Below are 26,152 nucleotides of genomic sequence, written 5' to 3'. Positions count from 1 at the left end.
TTTGAGATGTATAATAATATTTTTACAGCACAAACATGCCAGGGGCCTCTCGTTTGAATCCCGACATGAGCATGTGTTTTCTTTGTGAGTGCCCCTTAATCAATTTCATGATATCAGTCATCCTCATTGTCGCCATTAGCTAAAATTGGCACAAAAGCCATGCTAAATAAAAATCAAATTATTAAAGGTAAAGGTAAAGTGCTCCCCTGCGCATAGCAGCACGCCGTGAAGGCATATAGGGGGTGTGGTGGTAATGCTCCACACTTTCTTGATCCGGTCATGAGTGAGGGTGATGTGATCAGCATCATGCCCCTGACCACCTTTACCCCCCAGGATTTCCCCCAGGTACCCATGTTATTCGACGCTGGGTGGGCGCCGGGGCAGCTTCCAACGTTAGAAAAGTTCCCAGATTTGAACCGGCCGGGGATCGAACCCAGGACCTTTAGCATGGTAGTCAGACGCGTTACCGACTGCGCCGCCGCGGCCTACAAAATCAAATTATTATTATTTTTAATTTCTCTGCAACATGTAGAGGCTGTCATTGCTTAGAGAGTTCAAATCATGTAAATACTTTTCTTACAAACACAGTAAAATTTTAAACACGTGCCCCAAATCATTATAATCTTGCTTCTTACCATGTTAATGAGTGGGTGACTCATTTTTATCCATAATATTTGTTACGTTCCATGAATAGGTTGTCACAGATATTGGAACGAGTTGTGCATATGTCCATCTTTCAGCAAAAGCAGATATTTTTGCCAAAGCCTGAATCAAATACAAAGGTTATCTTATCTACAGTCCTTTCTACCAAAGTCCGTCCCGAGCTATTGGAATAACCCCGCGAGCTACTAGCTCGAGACAGTTTGGCAATCCCTGTCTGAGACCCTGATTAGGAATAGTATTATTTTCTAATAAATGTTACTATGTGTTGTTTTTAAAGAAAATGACACTTCCTCAAAAATGTAGGATGATGCAACCTGCAAGCATTTTTATTTATGCAGACACATATTAGACCTACTAAAAGTGTCACTTTCCCACAGACACAACTATATCCACATCTGAGTTCAATTGGAATTGCCCATGAGACTGTACTTCCAGTATACTAAAGCACAATTAAGATTAGGGGGGGGAGTGAAATTTCATACAGTGTTTCCAACCTAAAGCATTAATTTCATATCTTGGTGAAAATTTACCCATATTTTTAACCAGCCTGTGTAAAATTAAAAATAGAGCTAGTTTTCATTTCCATATTCACTATCAGCAACACCAAACTGATAACAATTGACTACTTTCATTTAATTTACACGTTTACTGTTGAACAGTGTAGTTTGAATTTTGGTTTTAAGTTCACATTATGAACAGGAAGGCTAATTGGGGATGGAACTACAGTTTTAAAGTGGGAGCCGACCCACTTGGTGCCTCCACCAGGTATCAAACCCGGAACCCTTTGATTACAAGATGACATTGTAACATTGTAATGCTTCCGAGTAGCTTCAAACTAATTTCACCTGTTTCTCTGTGAAAACTAACCCTCGTCATACTACTACATACACAATACAATTTCTTATTTGAAAGTACATAAATTTATTTTCCTTATACATTGTGACATATAGAAACGGCTAGTGTGACTGTAAATTAGCTGTAAGATGACACCAATTACTACTAATAGAACTCAGTAATAATGGCCCAAGTAGTAGTACTGAACGACAGTTATTACATAGCAATAATCATACTCTTCTTATTTGCAAAGTACTTCTCTAAGGACCTTATTTCCCTTGTTTTCCTTTGTCCTTTGATTTCTTGTCTTCAGGTTTTCCGTGTACTTTCGAGCGGCCTCCACCTTTCTTCATTCCTGACTGCTGTTTATCTTTCAGGCGATTGCTCAGGAGTGGATGGATTTCTAGTTAAAGAAATCGAAGAAAGTAAATGAACAAAACGAGGTGAAATTTTACACAGGTACTGTCTAAAAAAATATTCACAGACCCTCAAAAAGGAAAGAAAACTGTGCCTCTTGTCCTTACTGCTTTCTGTATCTCTTGTTTCTACTAGGGATAACTACTATTTTCCTTGTTAAAATTAAAACAAAACACACAAACAGCATGATATAAAACACTGGTACAACACACTCAAACTTAAAACCCCTTTTCCCTCAGCTATCAATCCCGACAAACAAGAACTTACCAACACTGCAAGACAGCAACAACATCTCCAGCAGACACAGCGAGTAGCGCCAGCTGAACTTCAACCGCGTCCACTTGACCAGCCCTGATGATGATTCCGAGATGCGGTTTGTGTGTTTTGTGTTGATTTTAACAAGTATGTTGCCAGCACATGACGTGAGAAGTTTTTTACTGTCATAATATTTTCCTGTAGCAAAGCTTTGAACTCCAAATGATGCTAGTGAAACAGAAAAAACTGATTGTGGTTGAATACACCCTAGCTAATGGTGACATTACATGGAATCACGTGGCTTCGGATTGAGGAAGAAAAAGAAATATTTGCAGTGACATATGGAATAACCCTCGTATATCATTCAGAACTCACCTTCCGTTGGAACTCCTTCCAATTCTATATCGAACATACGGAACTTTTTCTTCTTAGGCACAGGGGAGGTATTTTCCTTTTGGTCTGCATTCCTCTTGCCTGAATTTTCTTCCCCTCCACCTTCTGGTCTGTCACCTGTAGGGGCAGTGAGCCCTGGGACCCAGCCCTCCTCCGGCTCCTCTACTTCCGGAGAGATGGGCAGATACTGCAAGGCATTGGCATCTTCGTTCTCTTCATCTGAACTGCAGAAGGCTGCCACAGGCTCTATTGTTGTCACATCCACCTGTAGGAACAGAATTCAGATTCAAAATAGGTGATTTGGTTGATCTCGGACATGATGTGAATCGCACTCTTGTCTCATTCATAAATATATGTACACAAGGGCTCCCACTTCTTTTGTACATCCAAATTCCCTGACTTTTCCAAGTTGTTTTCTAACAGTTCTTATACACAGCTCCTTTGAAAACAAATGTGTGTATGAAACTACAGGGTGTCTCACTCACTCTCGGCCCCCAATTTTCGCATATAGAAATCAAAGTAATGGTTGCAATGTAATAAAATTTGCTACGGACATACCTTTATGTGTGTGAAGCTTGGTGACATCAAAGAAAATGTTAGAAGTGATCGCCTTGAGCATCAAGGCATGCCTGCACAGGTCTCTCCATGTTATGGAAGACTGCCGCCAACACATCGGGAGGCACAGCATCAATTTCCTGCCGAATGTTGTCTTTCAGTTGGATAAGAGTCCGTGGCTTGTTGCGATACACTTTCTCTTTCAGCATGTCCCATAAGAAGAAGTCTGGTGGCGTAAGATCGGGCGACCTTGGTGGCCAAAGTCCCTTTGAAATTATGCGATTTTCAAAGAACGACTCAATTTCGTTCATGCTGATGTGTGGCAAGTGGCGCCATCCTGCTGAAAATAGCCAGTACGAAGTTCCTCATCATCCTACTGGTTTACAAACTCTGTGAACACTTCCATGTAAAAGTGAAAAAAAAAAGTGTTCCCCTGTGCTATGCACCATGCCATTACGGCATATAGGGTGTGTGGGGTTAGGGCCATACTTTCTTGATCTGGGCCAAAGGGGTGATGTGATCAGCACCATGCACCTGGCTGCCTTTACCCCCCAGTTTTTCCTCCAGGTACTCACTTTATAGGATGCTGGGTGGGCACCGAAGCCACTTGAACAGGTGGAAAAAATTCCGGTTCTCCCCTACCGGGAATCGAACCTTGGTCTCTCGCATGGTATGGTAGTCAGATGCCCTAACCACCGAGCTACAGCGGTTTCCATATACACTTCAGTATTTACTGTAGTTTCAAAAAAGATGGGACCAATAATGACTTTGGAAGCACTTTCCATACTCCAAACTGAACAGTAATTTGCCGCTGGCACTGCTTTATGGACTCAGTTTTCCAGTACGTGCAGACGATAAACACACACTGTTCCACTGTATACTGAACCATACTCTTCTGTACTATACTGTAAACATAAACACAAACCACACTGTACTCTGTATCAGGTGTTTTACAACAAGAACACACGCCCACAATCTCACAACTGTAACACAGCGACGCGACAAGCACGTGTCCGTAAGACCGCATCAAATGCCAAACTCGGCCATGTGCATGCCTAGAACGACTGTGGCGCTCATTCTCATGATTTCACCACGCTTCTCACACACCAAGGTATGTCTGTAAGAAATTTTATTAAATTACAATTACTTTGATTTATAAATATGGAGAAACTAGTACTCACTTTATCTGCAAAACTGTTTTTTCTTCTTTGTTCTATTAATTTCAGTGGCCACTGCCACCATCCTCGTTGGAACTTGCTGTACTGTTGCTTGGTGTGCATCTTTTGTTTGTAGTTCTCTTGCTGCCGCTAGGTGTGCTGTTGTTAACTGTACATCTGCACCCTACTACAACGGTTAACACCAGGAAATTGCAGCAGACGTACAGTCCATATTTATATACTACCGCGTCTCTTTTCCCAATTATGAATACTTTGATTTATATAAGCAAAAATCTGGGGCCGAAAGCAAGTGAAACACCCCGTATAAATCTTATACAAACAAACAATCATGTGTATCAGTTCTCACAAGGAAATATGTTGAATTTCATTCATACAACATAGACTGAGGAAAATTTTAACAATGGAAAGTTTGAAACTTGGGACTTTGTTTGCTTGGGGGGTTATGTGACCATTCTTGCACATTCAGTTTATTTGAATTTTATTGAAATTCTTCTGGAGAAGCAACGATTTACTTAACAAGATACTACTTTATCATTCACAGAGAAAAACTGTATCTACAGATTAGCATTTTACAACTTCTGGCAAATTCAACAAATAAATGTACATGCCAATAGGTTGATCAAATTCTCACATGTCTGGTAAAAACTGCAAGCTAGCAATTACCAGGATTAGGGACGATATAAATTGAAAATGTTCCATGAAGAACATGAATGGCTCATTAACCCTCTAAATATACGTAACCAAATTACTGCAATGGGTTTTTCCTCAGAAAAAGAAATTAATATTTTGACATTTACTTCACAAAACCTCAGTATACAAGTTGTACCTTTAATATTCACTAACTGAGGCAAACAGTCCACTCACCTCAAGATCTTCCTCCTGCTTCTCCGCATGCAATTCAACTGACTTGTCGTCGTCGCTGAGGTCAAACTCAGACTCTCTCTCCTCGTACTCAACGTTTTCATCCAGTTCCTTGAAATCTGGAGCAAACGCTGACCAGTTTTCTACCTGGTTCTGGGCCCAAATCGAAACCACGCCACTCGAGATGGAAGCAATAATTGGACGAACTGGATGCCACTGGAAGGAAAAATTAAAAGAAATTCATAATCCACTTCTAAGACATTTAATGCTAATTTTACATTGAATAAATCTTTTTAGGTTGATGGAATCAATGAGGATGACTGAAGAAACAGATGGGACACACACATTGGCTACAGACATGCATATTTCGTTTTTGACAGAAACATGAAATATAAAACAATACACTGTAATGTTCATTTTTCATGTTTTTGAAACATGTGAAGTCCATTTTCCTAACATGTTTATTCAAAATAATGTGAAATGAACTCTTAAACATGAAATTTAGAGTTTATTTAGCAACACAACACTTTCTGTGAGTTATGTAAATCGTGGACTCCTTCACACAAGAATAAACTTAATACTCTGGTAACTATATAAATGTGCTATTAGAAACAAACAAAACACTGACATCTTAGTCACCATAAATATGTGGCTCATTTGAAAGGGTAAATTTATCTTCCAACCATAAGGGCTACATGTTGACATATCTACAAACATTGAAATACAGAAAAAGATGGGAATTCTTATGGACTGAAATGCATAAAGGTAACTGATTAATTTACAAGATCTGAAATGCATAAAGGTATAAAGGTAACTGATTAATTTACAAAATCAAGTACTAGATGCTGCTGCCACCTAGTGAGTTAGTTCTTTCTTTCGAAAGAAAGAAGTGTTTTTCCTTTCTTTCTTATTACTGGAAGAGAGAAGTGAAACACCCCTTTTTCTCTCTCTCTCTCGTTCACCTTTATTTCTCTTCCTTCTCCCTCCCCCTAGGAAACTTTCTCCTCCCTTGTACATTCTCTCTCTCTCTCTCTCTTCTTCTTCTTCTTCTCTCTGTCTGAAAAAAAAATATGTGAACTTCATGTAACTTACAATATATTATCAGTCTTGTTGTTTCAAGGATGTGGATAGGGACAAATTGGAACCTCACTTTTTGGTTTTGATAACCCTGAAGGAAAGAAAGAATACTCACTACAACATCCAACAAAAGCTCTCCTTTTGTTCCGTGCAAGATCTTAACCAAATTCCCGATACTCTTCTCCCAAATATAAAGGGCATGTTGCCTAGCAGACCCAGCACAGATATATTCTCCATCCCCAGAGAAGCAGCACTTCTTCCACATGGTCCTGCAAGAAATCATATATGCCTTAATATAACCTTAACAATAAAGCTTACATCAAAAATTTTATTTTGGTCATGATCCAAAAATACTCAGATAGGTTAAATGACACTGGATCTTGATTACAAGGTGACACCCATGACCAGCACACAATCAGTGAGCCCCTCAATTCCATTACAGCAGATTCATTGATTCACAAATATATAAAGATGTAAAATTATCATTCTCCTTCGAAGGTCTATCAGGGTTGACATAAAAAGTGAAGCTTCATACCTTCCACCACTCCTCTTTTTCTGCTATCCCGAGGTGGAGTGGTTAGCACAATACTGTATTCTGTAATGCAAGGGGGCCCAGGTTCGGATTCCAGCCAGGGCACGGGTGTTGTTTAGGAGTGTCCCTTCATTTATTTCATCATATCTTTCTGCAATGTTTCAAACCTGCCCTTTCTTTTCTCTCTCAACATTATCATCTTGTCTTCTAATTTGCCCTTTTTCAAACACAGCAGGAGGAAGGCAATTTCTACGTCGGAAGCAACCATTCATCTAGTATAGAATTTCTACGATGCTGCACTTCCATAAAAGGCAAACAATTTCTTCTCAAGGTATGAATCAACAAAGTTGATATCCTTTCATAGAACTTATTTTTATCACAAATGATGATGTTTGACTTCCATTTACATTATTAAAATGTGAATATTTTTCAATTTACTGCTGTTTTCACTGATGGCTACCATGTGGGACTATGAAAGAAACTTACTTGTTCACTAAATCCTGTAGTTTCTGAATAGGCTCTGGTTCTCCATCCATGCCACACGTTAACACTTCCTTCATGTCATAGACTCGAATGACTCTATCAGCTGTGTTGATCAAGAAGCAACTGCAAAACATTACATGAAATTACAATACTGGTTGACATACTATGGAAAAAAATAATTTTCTTCTCTTTAATAGCACTCCCCCCCCCAGAAATGACAGTTTAAAGGTTAAAATCATCACTGTGAAACAACAAGTGAAAAAACACTATGTTGTCCATTTTTAAGAGTATTTCTTTTTAATTAAAGTGTGACTATCAGTTCTTCAGGTGTAAATCATCAAGTTCGGGGATACTTGTATGGTATAAAAAGAAAACAGGTAGGGAAGTGCTTCAAGTACATTTTTCCTAGCTGGGGGAAATCCTAGTGCACTTTAAGCACTTATGATTATAAAAAAATAATACAGGTCTGAAAACAAATAAGACACTTGAGTTATGCTGTTACCTAGGTAAGTTTTGTGAATAACCTCGAGAATTATAAACAAAGACATTTAATGAGGAACCTCTTCAATATTTATCTTCATAACTAAATTCACTGATGTTTTATAATACGAGGTGGATTCAGAAAGTAAGTTTCCCGAATGGCCAACAGATAGCAAGCCATTCGTTGCGAGAGGTTAGTGCCCATGCGTGAGAGATGCATGACGTGGCAATTATATGCCACAGGCAGCACTCCCCGACAACTCATAGTAGCACCATAGTAGCGGTTGAAGATGTCGGCTCTTATTCCAGCTCCCGCAGACTGTGAGGTTCGGTGGGTGATAAAGTTTTTGAATGCACAAGGCATAGCACCGATCGAAATCCATCGTCAGCTGTGTCAGGCGTATGGGACAGACATCATGAGCAGTGGCGTAGCACGAGCATTTCGGATAGGAACGCCAAGTTAGAAGGAAGGGTAGGCCTTTTTTTTTGCTTAAGAGTTTACTTATGGAATTAGCCGACATATGTATTGTCTATTTAAAATCACAATCTCATTGTGTTTATTACATTGTCAGCCGGGTTCCGATAAAACATGATCCATGCTTGTTTTATGTAGAAAATAAATGCTTGGAGCACTGGTGTTTTATACCATTTTTAATTAGATTGCTCAAGTTAGAAACACCGTACACCATTCGGAGTATTTTGCTCCACACGTAACACATGTGTAGCAAAACAGTATTTTATAATCAAGGAAACCTTTCGGCATGACGCAAGTAATTAAAAAACCTACCTCAATCACAAGCGCCTTTAGAACAACAGTAGACTTCATTGTTGTGGATGATACAACTATTGAATGATTTGGTTTATTTTACTTCGCTTTCTATCACTTTTGGCTAATCGCAAATATGAATATGAGTGATGATATTGATGAAGTTGATGAAGAGACACTCACAAAGAACAAACATGCGTAGGCTCGGGATTCGAACCGGAAACCTCTCGCGCTGTGCAAAACACACTGACACGAAGGGGGTGGATGATCCAACAATCGTACACTCTACTGACGTAACAGTGCCTATTAGTAGTAATTCAGAGTTCAGACCACTGTTTATTGTATCTTGAGAATGCTGATAAACATTTTAAAATAATTTTGTCAAGAGATCATACAATGTTAAGAGTTTTGAAACGAATACTAAACATTTCCACTGGCACAATATTAGGCAGTTAGATACTAACGAAAAAATATTTTTTTTTAAATAAATAGTTTTGTGGGTTACGTGGTAGAGCAGCCACAGGCTGAACTTCTACCACGAGGACTTTATCAACTTCTTTGACAAAAACTTTTTTGTTCTTTTAGTTTTTAATGCACTTCACTGTTCTTGCGATAAATTACACGATGCAGTGGTCATTAAAGAAAGATACGTCAGTCAATATTGCTTATTGTAGCATCACACAGCATGAGCAGAGGCACAAGCGCTAAAAACCGGCTACTTCTGTCGTCTGCATCGGAAATACAGCACCTTGAATCGGAAGGCAGGAAAGGTCACATGGCCCCTAGAACCAATCAGGTCTCCGTACGCCTGCGTATGGCGAGAGCATTTCGCCCGTGCTGTAGAGATCCAAGCCACAAGCTTTCCCTCCTCCTTTCTGCCTACAGGCAGGCTTGGTCCTGTACGGCAAACCTTGCCAGCGTCCGGCAAGCAAAGACATTAGAGAAATGCTACAAGGAGAGCTGTTAGTGGAGCGTTGTAGACGGATCGCAAAAAATAGCTTATATAATGCCATTATGCTCAAACATGTATATAATTAGTCACGTTTTACTTTATATTTACAGCATTTACGCATTTTTAAAATTTTAAATCAGGGAACGCCGGGCGTATGGGCGTATTAGGACGCTACGCTACTGATCATGAGCAAGCAGATGGTGCATCGCTGATGTGACAGCACATTGTGGAGAATTGTCGCTTCATGATTATGGAACTCATTAGCCATTTTCCGTGGATTTCTCACTCCTTGTTGCATGAGATCTTCACAAAGAACCTGTTGTTCCAGAAATTGTGTACCAGGTGGTGCCAAAGCAACTGACACCCGAACACAAAGCAAAGTGCATGGGAGCAGCATTGACATTTCTGCATCGGTACCATGATGACGGCGACGAGTTTCTGGACCGTAACGTGGGCGATGAAACGTGGGTCGCACACTTTACTCCAGAAACCAAGCAGCAGTCTATGCATTGGTGTCACAGTGGATCTCCATGAAATACAAAATTCAAGCAGACTGTGTCGGCACGGAAACTGCTGTGCATGGCATTCTGGGACAGACAGGGCATTCTGCTCAAGTTCTTGACCAGAGGTGAGACGGTGAACGCTGAATGGTACTGTGAAACACTACGGAAGTTGCTACGGGCCATTCAGAGCAAGACCCTATAGCCTAGATCTTGCTCCCAGTGATTACCATCTTTTCTTACAAATCAATACATTTCTGTCCGGTCAGCATTTGCAAAGTGACGAGGAGGTGAAGACGGCTGTCACAGACTGGTTCCGATCTCAGGTGGCAGACTTCTATGACACAGGGTTACAAAAGTTGATCCCATGGTATGACAGATGTCTCAATTGCGGTGGGGAGTATGTTGAAAAATAGCTGAACAATTGCTGTATCAGTTCCAATAAAAATTTCCATTGCAATTGTGTCTCTGTAGACGGCCCCAGGGAAACTTACTTTCTGGATGGGCCTCGTATAAATGTGATGCACAGTTCACATATCTGTATAATGCCTTAATTACACAATAACAATTTTTATTACATTTTTCTTCACTTTAATATTTGTATTTCTCTTGTTTATGTGGCTCTTTAGGCCAGTTGAAGCACTCAGAAAAAAAACACCAATATCAACTTTAGGATTTGAACCTGCAACCCACCCAATGAAACACAACATTATATGATTGGAGCTGTAGCACCACACACAAAGAATACTTCCAGTATACATGAAGTCACAAACATGTTACGTACTCGCCCCTCCTTGCGAATTCTATACTCTTCACTGCCGTGGCGCTGGTTGTCCCCTGGGTAACCTTAAACGAAGCTTTCACTGATAGATCAGATGTTGAGAGAACCAGGACTTTTCCTTTCGCATTCCCCGAGTATATGCACTGCCCTCTTCTGTCAAACGAGGCAACGATATTCAGATCAGACTGAAATTCAGATAAAAACACATACGAGAGAATAAACACATTATATGCGATACAGCACTTGCACTAAATTAATAAATATGGGAATCATTTGATTAATAGTTCATTACACGACTGAACTGATGCCAATATATTTGTATCTGAAAGTAACGGTTCACAATTATTTACCAATACGAGCCAATACTTTTCTGGCAGTGTGCGTTTACAGGATAAAAAAATGCTGCCTGTCACTTTCGTGCAGTCAAATTATCCTGAAAGTTATGCAAAATTTGAAGTTTTCATTAATTTCACACCACTAGTATATTTCAATATTTCCTGTAATTCTTGAATATTTTAAAGCAAAACTCTGATAAATTGATGCGAGTATTTAATTGTTACAATTTATCTAGCATTGGTACCACTGGGAATCTGTAAGAATACAATTTATCTAGCACTAGTACCACTGGGAATCTGTAAGAATATCAGCATCTGTATGCATATCTGTTCAACCATAGCTTATTATTATGTACAATCTTCTTTTGTGCTCAGCAAACACAGAAATTGAAACACTACGTTTCAAGGAGTTCTTGTTTACATCATGACTGAAGGATTAACATCAAGTGAGACAAAATCCATTTCTTGTGAACTGGCATTCTTCAATAAGGAAAAAGTGAGGAAACCATAATTATTACCAAATCATACCATGTTGTGCCTTTTCTTTCATTAATAACTTGAATTGCAACCTTGTTGATCTACATGAACAAAATCAAGATTAACTCACATCATCGTCTAATGGAACAACCCTGTGTTGGCCGTCCGTGTCAACAAGGACTGCCGAATGCCTCATAGGACACACAAGAAAGAGCTTGTCGTTCCTTGGATGAAACTGCACCTGCAAAGAAACACTCACCATCAAATAAACTACTTAGAAATATGAGGGGTTCAGAGCACAAGTGGTGTAATTCCATTCAAGACAGTTTCCAGAAAAAGATACATTTAAATAACTTGATATTGGAGCACAAACACAGTGGTGCCTCTATGAGCAAGACTGAAACTCAGGAGATACTTACTTCTAGCACTGAAATGTTGATGCTTCACACTTCTATGTTATACATGTAACTCAATTTTCACGAAAAGTGGAGTTAGACCACTTGTGCTCAGGTTTCCTTAAACGACAAACTGCTACAAATAAATATGAATGCTCAGTAAGTGCACATTTTTGTCAGCTCTCATGCTCTTTAATCGGCAAGAACAGTTACAAATAGAAAAGTTTTGATAATTACAATGGTTAATAAATCTACAATTACCTTATTACTTTCATTGAATCAAATAGTGAAGAATTTTGAAACTTATTGAAAAACCAAGAATAATTTTATGTCCTGAATAATCGGAAAACTGAAAGTCATAAATCCCTGCAGTCAAAACCAGCGACCGTGGCGGAGTGGTTCGCACATCGTGCTAAGACAACGCCTGGGGTATAGGGTTGGAATCCCAGACTGGGCATGGGTGTTTTTGAGTGTTCATTCATCAATTTCATCATATCATCACTCATCCCCATCTTCGCAATTAGTCAAAAGTGGCAGAAAAGCGAAGTAAAATAAAGCAAATCAATCCAAACCAGTGGTTTTGGCTCCAAACGTTGATGTTTCATACACTTCCTTCCTTCACTCTTTCTATATCAGTCATTTTATGATGCTTTTCTACCTCCTGGGTTAATAGTGATGATGAGGAATGAATAATGAACAGATTAAATGGACAAGAGGGACAAACACGATGATACATCCATGTCCTAACATTGAACCACCTGGATGACTTTGCAGCACATTACAATGCTCCCCCGCTCCTTCCTTCACCATGGAGAAAGTATGAGACACTTACTTCAGGAATTTATTCCAGTCAGTTAATACATTTCACCTTTCAGAAACATTTTACCACTTTTACCCATTTTTAAAATGAAGCAGGTACCTGAAACATTGAGGTTTTGGACCAAAACCACATGTAAGCATGCATGGACTTTTCCACTTTTCAAGAAAGAAGAGAAACATCTATCTTTCTCAGTACTACAAAGCAACACATTTATCTTACAAAGTTTAAGGTGCTAATCTCTTATTATTTTTAACATTAATTGAATAAAGCACAGAATGTACAACCCAATTACCCTAATTTCTTAGTAATGAAAGTAACAAACATAAATGTATGCACACTGTCTATGAAGCTACATTCATAGTACAATTAATAATATAACTGCAGCAACTAATTTTTTTCTTAATATTTCACACATTTTAGTCTTCATAAAGACACGTGTGAAATACATCTAATGACAAGTAACCTACAAGCAGTTATATTGTTATTAGCTCTGTTGCAACAAGCAAAGCATTACAAAAATTGAGGCACTTACTTTTAGAATTGGTGATGGAAATCTGTATTTTTGCTCGCATTCACCAGTCAATATATCCCAAATGCAGACATTGTTGTCTGTAGATGCACTCAGGAGCTTATACCCATTTCTCGACCAGCTAAAACACAACATACAGTAACATTAGATATAAATAATATATTTTTAATCACAGGAAAAAAAATCCATCATACATAGTTTCATTCTGATCCTGATATTTATTTTGGTTGGTAAGCAAAATCATATTGGACTGAATTATTCTAACCTTTAATTAGTTTTTTTCTGATTACTGTAGATATTATAGCACTGAATACTATTACTTATTATAAATCATATTGGCACAGCATAAATATCATGCTTTAATTAAATAATACTTATTATTTGTTCTTCAAAGTTCACATAACCACTGTTGTAGATTACAAAATAATGTATTAATGTTACTTTAAAAGTGGCTTTCATTCTTTAGATGATGTTTCATTCTCTTTTTCTCAGAATGCTTTCAAGTTAAACACTACCAAAACTCCTTACATAACTTGCTAGTGTCACCTTGAAAAATGTGTGTTATTATACACTAGCTGATTGCCTGGTGTTGCCCGTGTATTTATTTACCCCAATCTTCTATTAGACAGGGAAAAAATGAATTCTAGATATAGTGTAAAATGAACTTGGGAGTTGAACGGCATTGGGAGCAGCCCCGAACACTATGGATTCCACACTAATATCGGTCGTTTTACATGTGACCCCTTCCCCACCAGGGGTGTCTTGGAGTTGAATGTCATTGGGAGTGTTACTATTCATCTTAGCGACCCCAAAAACTATGGATTCCACACTAATATTGGTCGTTTTACATGTCACCCCTTTCCCACCCCCACCCTAGGGATACCAGGGGTGTCTTACCCCCACAGTATTTCTTTCCAGATTGCAAGTGATATGTGTACCAAGTTTGGTTGAAATCACTCCAGGCGTTCGAGAGTTATGCCGGAACAAACATACATACAGTCTGCGCGGAAATTATTGACGCCAACAGCATTGACGTCAATTATTTTCGCGTTTTTACATAGGACCACCTATCTCCTAAACGACACCGTGAAAAGAGTTGTCGTTCATGGGCAGTAAACTACCACCTGCGATCTTCCTTTGTTCGTAGCTCCGAGTTTCAACTCGCTCAGTTTCGAGTGGGAGACGTTGTTGTACGTGCGCACGTGCGTGTGGTATTTCCTGTGAATTTTGGGCTGTTGTGTTGGTGTTCTGAGTTGATTTTGTGTGTGAAACGATGCCTTACAACATATTGAAGCCTGGTGATACTGAGCAGGTGATTGCCTTGTTTAGAGCAGGCATAAAAAGCACAGAAATCGCGACACAAACAGGCGTGAACCTGAGAACAGTGCAACGTTTGGTGAAACGCTTCAAGGACGAAGGTGGGGTCAAAATGCCTTGCCCAAAACCTAAGTCTGGTCGACCTAGGAAAGTGTCTGAAAAAACACTGCACATCATGAAAAGGCAGCTAAGGAACCAACCTTCGTTAACAGCTAGGGAACTGAAAGAAAAAAAATCCTCTGTTGCTTGATAATGTGTCCCTCCGGACAATTCAGGAGAAGATCCATGATTTCTTAGGGCTACGCAGTTACAGAGCTCGCCCGAAACCTCACCTTACAGAGAAGCATCGTAAGAAAAGACAGGATTTCTGTAAGAAATACAGTACCTGGACTGTTCATGACTGGAAAGAAGTGTTGTGGAGTGATGAAGCCACTTTCTTTGTTACTGGTAGTGGTTCCAAGCGAGTGTACCGTTCTCCCGGTGATGATCCCACCCTTCCTCAGTACACACATCCAACTATAAAACACCCTCCCAGTATTATGGTCTGGGGTTCCTTTAGTTATGGTGGTGTAGGAGTGTTAGTTATTCTTCCTAAAAACCAGACCATGAATCAGTACTCCTATTTTGAGCTCTTAAATGATGTTTTGGAAGTGTCCTTTGAAAAAAGTGGAGCATCTTTTTTTATGCAGGATAGGGCTCCTTGTCACACAGCCAAAAGTGTGGTTTCATGGCTCAAAGATGCTTGTGTCCCTTATTTTGATGATTGGCCAGGACAAAGCCCCGACCTCAACCCGATTGAAAACCTGTGGTCTATCATGAAGCAACGTTTAAGGAACAGGGACACATCTATAATCCTTAAGCTAGAAGCTGTCATAAGGGACATTTGGGTCAATCTGCCAGTTAATCTCCTCCAAAACCTGGCTTTGAGTGTTCCAAAACGACTGACAGAATGCCGGAAGCATAAAGGAGGGTCGACAAAATACTGACTACAAGGTGAGTAGTACAACATTGATTTTGTTGTTTGTTTGGTGTATACATCTGTTGTGGTTCTTGCTTTCACTGGTGTAGCGTCAATACTTTCCGCGCAGACTGTACATCCATTTTTATATATATTGAAGATGAAGCAAAACATATTTGAGGCGCTCAGAATAATAACGGCAGATCCCAACCGACCTCGAATTTTGAGATATAAGTATGACGGTATACTGCTGCCACCTACCTTTCATATGCTGAAGTATTAAAAGAATTGGGATATGCCAAAACTCTCATATACAACCTTTAAAATTCGACCATAAGGAAAATGAAAATATTTTCAGTGGAAAAATGACATATCCCAACTGCGTGTGCTTTGTTTATGTCTGCTACGAGTTCGGTGGCATTGTAGACAATATGGCAACGTCCGTGACTGAGTGTGTTGTTATGCCAGAATCTCCGCAAAAGGTCAAAAACGAGTGAAAACTCAACTGAATGGGTAATAAACAAACGGAAGTTATGCAGAAACAGTGGCAAGTCATATGTAACAAAAACTTTAACTGTGGTTCCAGGAAAAAGACGTCAACTATTAGAGAAGTGCTGTAACTTTCCTGATTTAACTTGCGTGTTTCAACGTTTGTCTGACGATGTGAAGGACACATTGTTTTTAAAGTTTTATGGCCTTGGTGATTATAATAAGCAGAACACCTATTTGTTTAATTTAATCGAGAAAAATGAACCTCGAGAGGCATACAAAAAGGACAGAATAATCAGAGACTAAAGTAGATGCAAGTTTACCTATAAGTAAGCCTGTCATGTTACGATGAAGAATGAAGCTATTGAGAAGAAGAAAAGGAAGATGCAGTGTTTGTATTGCCCCAACCAATGGTGTGATGTCATTGGAGTAGCAAGAGTAAAAAACCCTTTCACTATTAATAAAATGAACAGGGAAGAATGGTATTACTGTAGTTCAAAGTTTGTCATCAGAAAAAATATGTTGTTGGTGCTCCTCTGCTTTTACATAAGGTTACTTCCATTATTGTGGAACATGATAATCCTGATATTGTAAAATTTAGTTTATCTTATTCTAACATCAAACAGTTAATTTTAGGAAACAAGGTAAAACTTTAGATGTTTCATTGTTTAAGTTTCAGTAGAAGTACAGTGAACAGAGAAAAATTAAGAAAGCTAAATACACTGACCTGATGCAACTATTGAAATATAATGGTGTTAATGTTGAAGAAGAATGTGAAAATCTGGGAATGGAGCTGGATTAATACAACATGTTAAATAAATGTAAACTCAATAAATAAGCTTAACCCCATTTTTTCCTAGTAAACAGCACAAAATCTGTGAAACTATTAACCACAATGGTTCAAGGATTTGCAGATAAACTTTAAAAACCATGCTTAAAAGAACCTAAAAAAATTATGCACTAATGTTAAAAATTTCCCAAGTTTTGAAATTAAACAGATAATGTCATTTTTCTCACAATGAACTTTGGTTGGGATCTGCCGTTATTATTCTGAGCACCTCATTTAAATAGGTGAATGCTAATTACCTTAATGAACATACTGGATGAACATGTGCGCTTATTATCTTGGCAATTCCACGAGTAAGGAAGTCCCACACAACGATTCTTCCATCATTGCAGCCGACAGCCAACAGGGTTCCTCTTTTGTTAAATGCACATGTCACTGCGAGGGAAATGCAGTCCAGAGCTCCATCAAATTCCTGAAATTCAAATAAGCAATACTATTACTTCAGTACATGGCTGTTTTCTAAGTTCACTTTATGCAAATATAAAAAATTGGACTGGAGCTATTTCAGCACAGTACACAAACTGAGATGCCAACCAATTAGAAATTAATTTTGAAACAACCAACTTCCAAATGTTGGCTGCTAATCTCTTGTCATACGAATTCACTTCATGTGTAAATGCACATTAAGTATTTCCAGTTTCTCATTATCATTTATGTGTAGATTTATTAAACCATTTTTAAGCTGAAGAAAGATCATTTCCTTTAAATGCTTATGTTAGTAGACCTTTAAGTTCCTGCACAGTGGTAATGTCATTGCCATGTAGTCCCAGGGTCCTAGGTTCAATACCTTCTGGGTTCCGATTCCACTTTAAACAGCAGGTCTAGTCTAATTGCCTTTCTGTGCATAAAATGAACTTAAAAACAAACTTTTAAGTACCAACTTTTCTTCCCTTCATAACAAACACCACAAATTCACAGGGATTTCACATTTGGTATCTGAACTATGTTAATCAAGAAAGGCATAACTTACAACACATGCCATCATTTGACTAAGTAATGAAGTCCAGTTTTGGCATGTACTTGCTGCTTTCCTGTTAACTTTCACAGCATCATGTGGCTTCATCATGAGATATGACAAGAAAGTTTAAAACATGGGGAGGTAAGTTACGTGAAAATGGTAAAAGACAATGCAGTGCCTGTCACTCCTTCGAATTCAAACTATGGTTGGCAACTGACTGTGTCAGGACAAAATTGTGCAGAAGGGTACCAAAAGGGGTTAGTGCGGACCATTTTTCATTACATACCCTGTTTTAAGGGGGGGAAAAAGTACCTCAAGGAACTAGAATTTATATGTAGAAATTTTCAGCGAAAAATGCAGGCTCGACCAGGACTCGAACCTGGGTGCCTGGCATACCGTGCCATTGCTCTAACCACTGAGCTACCGAGCCTGCCTGGCCTCGCCTCATTTTTCACTGAAAAAATAGTCTGAAAATTTCCTACGTTGTACATCTCCTGCATGGGCCTAATCTTCAATAGAATTTATATGCATAACTAAAAACTTCTTCAATCCAAATTTTGGCATGAAGCTTGTACAAAATTAGTACTTCCCACCCACTGAAAAAGACACACTCAGATTTTGAAAACCGAACACAAATTTAAGCCCTTTCCTAACTTTCAAATTCTTTACTCATCCTCCTATACACCTTGCAGAAATCATTCAGGATAAGTGGTCCACTATGCTGTTGAGAAGACCCAAAAGTGATCACATTCATATGTATATACATTTCATGATAGCTAAAAAAAAAAATGAAATCCACTGAAGTCCACATCTACAGAGCATTCCCTGACATTCACTACGAGACTCGGCAGCAAGCGGCCCGGCGTCAGCACTTGTCTTTCCCGGTGAACGGGGTCCACGACAGTCGCTAAAGTCGGCTATTACAATTACAGTTTTCATATTGTGTACTAACCTTGACTACAGAAGGTGTTGAAAATGATGTCCCTCTGCTGCAACACATTCCTGGCATCTCCGAAGGAAATTGGCATTTACACATGCAAGTTTGTCTTCTGTAATTCTCCCGATTTCTCGTACAATACTCTCTTTTAACTCACGGATGGTGTGCGGATTGTCTTTGTATACTTTATTTTTTAGATTTCCCCATTTTTCTTTCCATTTTTATTCAGAACTGACCTTGTTACTCTAAACGTTTTTACGAGGTTTAATATAGGGGTCCTATGTGGAACGGGAACACCAGGAAATTTTGTTTCAAAACGTCGTCGCACTTCTCCACAATTCCTCTTTCCGAAGTAACACTCGACAAGATAAATCCTTTGTTGTAATGTAAACTTTTGTGGTGCCATTATTAAGCCACAATCTTCAACACACGGACATGACACAACACAACTTCCGAGGGAGGATTATACTGGCGTCAGTCTGCAACGTCAACAGAAAGGGAAAGTGAGCGATAAAAACAGACTGTAGCGTGCGACTGTCGCAGACCCGTTCACCGGGAAAGACAATCGCTGACTTTAGCGAATGTCACGGAATGCTCTGTAGTTACCCAATCACCTGGAACAATACACATTCCAACATGTGTTGATATATTTACTTTTTATGCTAAAAATTTAAACGTTCATAATTGCAATTTCAGTATTATCAATCATATAAATGTGTGTTTTCTAATTTAAAAATTTAGCAATTTCTAAACTCTTAAAAATTTAGCAATTTCTAAACTCCTGTGTTGCAATGTTACCGGGTAAAAAAAAGCTAAAAAAAGTATTTGCCTTACCTCAGGATAATTTTGACCAAAAGATTCTGAAAGAAGAAAAAATAAACATTACAGATAAATAAAATATTTATTGCATTACACACATACACACCAAGTCAATATGTGAAAACAGACAACAGTTAACATTTAGTTTTTGATCAGACTGAAATATGATTGTTCGATTGAGTTTGTGTTTAAAGTCGACTTTATGCACAGTAAGGCTAATCGGGACTGGACCTACAGTTTAAAGTTGGATCCAAACCACTATGTGCCTCCACAGCGTACGAACCCAGAACCAGACTGAAATACGGACCAATTCTCAGCATTTACCAACTCATAAACTGATAAAACTTACAGTATTTCAAAGTGGTTGGATACCAGGGAATCTGCCACCTGAAATGACACACTTCTTCCCATGAACCTTAGGTTTGTGAATCTGGTAAATTAGGCATGGTATATGCCGTTTTGAGCAGGACTATTGCAGCTTGCAGGGCCTGTCCCAGTGTCTCTACAAGTTTCTGAGTTGTGCAGTCAAAATGTCAAGAAAATAATGTCTCTAAAGGACATTTTTCAAATTTCTGGTGAACTATTTTGGAGTTTATCTCCAGTCTTAACCAGCACCGAGTTTTTCTATGTGAAAATAAGCAATCGTAAGGTGAACACAGGTTGAGAGCGTAACAATTGTCAGTTGGCAATACTGGGGCAAGGAATTCAACCACTTTGCCATCTACATGTCTGAACTCACACCAAATTTTACCTGGGGTGAAAAGGTTAGAACTACAAAAGCTGTAGTAGTTGTTGAAATACATGGTTAACATTGTGCATACAAAAACTCACGCACATGGGAATTACTATACATATAAACTTCACAAAATGCACTGCGCAGTGTGAATATTTATGCTTTCTTACAGAACAAACAAGAAAGCACAAAATATAAATAACTCATGTGACCACGTAATTACAAAAGGTATGTAGAAATTTTGCTCATATACCTTTTGACTACAAGCTTAATGCCTTCTGTGTGCATGTTTCTTACTGGGTAGAATGTAATGTACCTTCGTTTAGCATTAATTATTACACACATCTACACAGTATTTCTACCCATAACAATTTTTAATATACATTTTAGGATCAAGCTAAGATAAAAAATATAAATCAATGGTAAAATGGAGAGAAATAAATGATAGCAAAAATCACCAGCAGAATCTGAACCCTTGACTCAAAACAGAACACGTACTCCACTACACTAATTTGCCAAGTAAAAGGGCTTATTCATGATATGACAGATGTCTCCAGCCCAAGTTCACAAAGCAAAGTCTGGTGACCATTGCCCTTTGTTTTACCTGTTACTATGAAACTCTACCAAGCAAAACAAATGTATTTTTACACCAATATAACTTTTATCGAATTATTTCTTGTTAAATGACAGAGAAATGATATGTGCATAAGGACTTCCAGTAAAATGTTTCAAACAATACCATAAAATTATAAGTTTTACATTACTTCATTTACACTACCTCCTCCGTAGCCGAGCAGGTTGAGGCGTTCATCTGTCTTGAGATTGTTCGCTGCGGGATGGCGTAGGTTCGAATCCGGCTTAAGTCGGAATTTATTCAGCCTACATATAGGACTGGTAGCAACCCACCTTCATGAGGAAATTGGAAAGCTCCAAATGAGTGAGCGGTAAACCGGTCGAGAAGACCTACAACGGCTGGGGTTTCATCGGGCTGACCACCCGTCACCCATCTCCACGCTACAACAGGTGACCAAGGAACACAACAACTGATAAATCTGCCTAAATCAAATCTTTTTGGGGGGGTTTATATACTTTTTAAGGTTTTACATTATTTTTACATCACTCAGAGGTATTTTTCTCTGTTCAGTAATGAAAAAATTCAATGAATAACTTGTTTCAAACATACTCTCTGCCAATTTCCCTCCCTCTAAGTCCATAATGTTTTTTTGAAGTTCTAAACCAAAAAAAATTCTGGCGCCACTGTTGCCTGCACAGTCCAAAGTGCAAACTTCTGATCCACTTACTTTTGGTGATTTCTAGCATTCAAATTTACACCACTGATTAAGCATCTGTTTAAAGGCTAACAGTTCCGACTGTTTTACGATTTCTCCCAGCACAAACACTAATTAGGTATCATAGAATTTTGGAAATCATTGTCACATGAAATTTGAACCTTTCTTAAAGTAATGAGCACTGTTTGGACTCGAAAAAAAAATTTATTAATGTTGAAAAAAACAACTTAGAAATTACCTTATGCAAGCATGCCCCCTTCCCATGAACAAGATATTTTCCATCGACAAGCGACAGTAAATATCGTAGAAGCGTGGGAATGAATGTAGAAGTAAATCGGAAGCTTAGTACAATGCATTTAGGGGACTTTATTTTAATGCTGAGAGAACCAAAGCTAACCTGCCTAGCCTAACCATGATAGCATATATTGAACAAAATCTAGTAATCACTAAAACCCCACAGTATGTGTTAACAGACGTAAATCAAAATCGAACCATGTAAAAATTGCATTCGTAGCTCAATGAAATCGCAATAAAACAAAAGGATCTTGGGCCGAAAATTAATTTTCTTTTTATTGTTACATATATCTATTGAAATTTCTCACGGTTCCTTTGAAGTTTTGTTTTTAACAATTGTACCTAATTAGTATTTTTCAGGATCTTTGAACCATTTTAAGTTTTTCGGAACATACTTCAGGATTTTTTTAGTCTATTTTAATATTTTTAGAACCTAAAAATCCGAGGTCATTAGTTATGTATAGAACTGATAAGGTAGTAAGTTTTAAGAACTGCATTTCACATACTGGATGGCTAGAATTAAAGTTGCCCTATTCACAGTCTGGAACCCGTTCGAAGCAACAGATTGTGATGAAACTTGGTATATAGTCTATCGAGACCATGAGGAAGCAAATGCTGATAAAAAAAAAATAGTTCAAATTTTCACTATCAGGTTACAGGTTTAAATGTCTCTCTGCAGGGATTAAAACCACAACCCCTTTATTGCAAAACAGCAGCATTAATAATGTGCCATTGAGGAGGTCTACATCCACGAATAGTCATGCTGTAAACATACTGGTTCCTGTGAATTTATTACATTATTCACAGCATTACCATATTTCTCCCTTGCCAATACACGACACACATAGAATGGGATTGTAAAAAGCATAGTTTATACACTAATGCACAACAGGGATATTTTTGGTATAATTTAACAATGCAGGGAATTTATCCAATTTGTTTAAAATTTGGGATACTTACTAATTTGGGCTAATCTAATCACGAATCTGCACTTAAAATTTGGCACTTATTTGGGGGCAGGTGAATCCGGCCAATTTCTAACATGCCTTTAACAGGGACTCTATAGATATAGGCGGGGCCGCGATAGCGGTTGGGGGCGGTAGGTCAATTACCCCAGGGGCGGACCCCGGAATCGGCGGGAAATTTGGAAATCGAGGGTGTGGAAATAAGAACTTAATTTAGATTATTTTGCTATTTCCACGAGTGAGCACCAAATTTTGACTGCAGATTCGTGATTAGGGAGCCAAAATTAGTGAGTATGCTGAATTTCAAACAAAATGGAGAAATTCCCTGTATTGTAAAATCGCTCCATATTTTTATATCTTACATAAAATAACAAAAGTCACAGAACATAAAAAACAGGCTTGTAGAATAGAAATGCAAACTTAGAATGTCTGGAAAACCTAATTAACAATTCACGTTTGCACATCGAAAATCTTCCTTGATGAATGTGTATACTGTTTATCTATAATTGGTAACAGTTTCATTTCGGCACAACGTATTTCTTCAACAGAAGAAACTACTTCCGGAAATGAGTTTCTGTAGCATTTTCAAAGTTCATGCAGGTATTTTTTTTCATCTTGGAATTAATTTCACCGGGAATTCATGTATTTTTCAAGCGAAATATTGCCGTTCCTGTCATTTCCTTCCTCTACGTGAACCGGATGTTGAGTACGTTTGATGACGTAAACCCCTGTCAGTTTCCAACCACGCCGTTGTTTCACAAGAAGACATAAAAACGAAATATACATTCCTGATATTACTACGACCCCAAATTTTAACTATGTTTGCCTAACGGAACCTTACGGTGAATGGTTTGTGGGGCATTTTTTGGTTAAGAAGGTTGGAAACACTGCATACCATAGGCGCCGACTCCATGGGGCTTGGGGGGGGTCGAGCCTCCCCAATGTTAACGATGTGGGGGCAGAGCCCCCCAAATAATTTGCTTAAGAGGATCTAATGTATTACTTTGCTTCTATTGTAAAGTTTACTCTGAATTGTGGCACATGAATTTAACTTTAAATACACAAATATGAAATGTTCTACACCATCAAAGCTGGGGGGCTGAGACCGCTAAACCATCAACTTTGGTGGCGGGCTATGACCAGAGACAGCAAAACACATGAGGGAGGTTATCTAAGTGTCCCCCTCCGATTTCCATGAAATTTGGCAGGTGTATAGAGGGACCCAAAGGAAGAAATATGTGTTTTTTTGTTTTTTTTTGTTTCGTCTAAACACGCTTAGTTACCCTGCTCTGGGCCGTCTATTGTTACGCCCATGCCTATCCGGGAACAACGGTGTATATGAATTCAGCATCTCTCTACAATTGCACTGCGTTTGGTACCGACAATCCTACAGTTATGTGCTGCGTGTATTCTAATTATATGTGCGTGTTATTCCTATGCCAGATTTTCGTGGTTTCGGGGTCAGATTCCCACTTCTATTTGTCCTCATCTTGACATTTGAGGGGGTGTTTGCCTTCTCAAACAGTTTTTTAGCTGAAACAAAAAAACACATATTTCTTCCTTTAACCCTCTCCATACACCTGCCAAGTTTCATGGAAATCGGAGGGGGACACTTAGATAACCTCCCTTGTAAGTATATAATTGTGAGTATTGTTAACATCAAGGCCGGATTAAGGTGGGTGCTATTGATGCTGCCGCATTAGGCCCATTCCAGAAATAGTCCCAGATGAAAACAGATGAGAATTTTCCGAAAGCTGGACACTTTTCTTTTACTATATTAACCTGAAAATAAATCTTAGAATGAAATTTGGAGCCCCAATTTCGGACGCCTAGTCAAAGCGTTACTTATTATACAGTTACTATTATTCTTTGCTCTGTGATGTAACTATAACGTTGTTGTGTTTATTGTTCACCGAAGATTCCAAGTTAATGCTATCAATTTTCCGTTAAATAGTTTACATAGTAATTTAGCTGCGTTTTTTGCAATATCTTGGCGAGTGTTCCCACTTTATTATTCGGTAAGTGTGACGTAGTAAATTTTTCACCTTGAAAGTTAGTTGTACAGAAAAAATCGATGGTATGCAGCATCAGGCCCAATTTCGTCTTAATCCGGCCCTGGTTAACATTTTTACTAAAGAGTTTCAAAAGACGATGTGCATGAACTAGGGGAGTGGATGGGACTTTCGGGCTACAAATGGCTCTCACATGACATACAGAACGAGATCATTGATATAATAGGGAGATCTGTTTTGCGCTCCGTGGTAGCAGATATTATAAGTCGGGAATGTGAACAATTAACATTCTGCATTTGAACTGTGAATAAAAAATTTTGATAATTTTTAGGAATTCATGGGCTTTTACGAGATTCCGAACACTGAGGCCAAAACTTTAAAAAAGGGAGGGAGTGAGTCATTCATTAATTTATTTCAGTGATCAGAGCCCCCCAATAATTTTGACAAGTCGGCGCCCCTGCTGCATACCCACTACAGATGATCCACAACGCTAGTCAAGCTGTGCCCGCCATATTGTGTGTCACGCACGCAAAAAAAGGAAGAACAATAATTACTCGTAATGTGAAAAATTGAAAGTATTTTCGTGAAAAAAGCATAATTCCACCTTGAAGAATCTTTCGCAATGCAGAATACGTAACTACGAAAGTTAAAAATGACGAAATAAACGAGTGAGAGGTGTTGTGCCCATACGAAACTGATATCCTATAATTTGTACTAGTGGGTCACAAACCTGAGGGGGGGTTGCAAGGGTAGGAATCAAGGTTTACCATTAAGCGGACATAAAGAGTGTGTGGGAGAAGGGTGTAAGTGGCCCTAATCTTAGTCACTATTTGCATATACACATTGGCTCTTATTTTAACTTGAACTACAAATAGAGTACACATATCAATTACTAAAAAGTACTGAAGTATCATATACTTACCCAGTAGTTCAAGATTCATCTTACGTATTCAAGATCAAGACGTAAAGAATTAGCATAAATCCATGACACTTGATGCACCTTTATCTAAATTTCAGAAAAACTAAAAATATTGCGAAAAATTACGATCTCCACAATACTTCTTGCAGGCAGTTAGCGGCAAAACAAAAACTTTCATATTCACAGATTATTGGATTACGGAATCGCGAAAATTCTAGGAGTATATCGGATGGACAGTCATGCACAATACCTTACATTCTGTACTTACGGGCTACTCTTATCGCACAATGCGAGACCAATTTTGTGTTCTGACGTTAGACGCGGAATGTTTA

The 26,152-nt window shown here is 38.6% G+C and overlaps 1 protein-coding gene and 1 non-coding gene across 2 annotated transcripts; both read right to left on the bottom strand.

The window, feature by feature from the left end:
- Positions 1 to 1,553: 1,553 nt before the first annotated feature.
- Positions 1,554 to 25,911, bottom strand: Rbbp5 (retinoblastoma binding protein 5). The gene is made up of 11 exons (XM_083121849.1): positions 25,824 to 25,911; positions 19,624 to 19,649; positions 17,134 to 17,306; positions 13,287 to 13,404; positions 11,670 to 11,780; positions 10,731 to 10,912; positions 7,252 to 7,371; positions 6,349 to 6,502; positions 5,160 to 5,372; positions 2,545 to 2,827; positions 1,554 to 1,900 (listed from the first exon to the last, which is right to left on the bottom strand). The coding sequence occupies exons 1-11, from the start codon at positions 25,840 to 25,842 to the stop codon at positions 1,767 to 1,769; spliced, it is 1,533 nt and encodes a 510-aa protein (XP_082977975.1). The 5' UTR covers positions 25,843 to 25,911; the 3' UTR covers positions 1,554 to 1,766.
- TRNAT-GGU (transfer RNA threonine (anticodon GGU)) lies at positions 18,211 to 18,282 on the bottom strand. Its single transcript has one exon. It is a non-coding gene; the product is annotated as a tRNA-Thr (tRNA).
- Positions 25,912 to 26,152: the final 241 nt, after the last annotated feature.

This window comes from Lepisma saccharinum, chromosome 4 (genome assembly GCF_977018435.1).
Source record: "Lepisma saccharinum chromosome 4, izLepSacc3.1, whole genome shotgun sequence".
NCBI classification, from domain to species: domain Eukaryota; kingdom Metazoa; phylum Arthropoda; class Insecta; order Zygentoma; family Lepismatidae; genus Lepisma; species Lepisma saccharinum.
The sequence above is the reverse complement of the archived record's forward strand: the minus strand, read 5'-3'. Positions and strand labels throughout refer to the sequence as shown.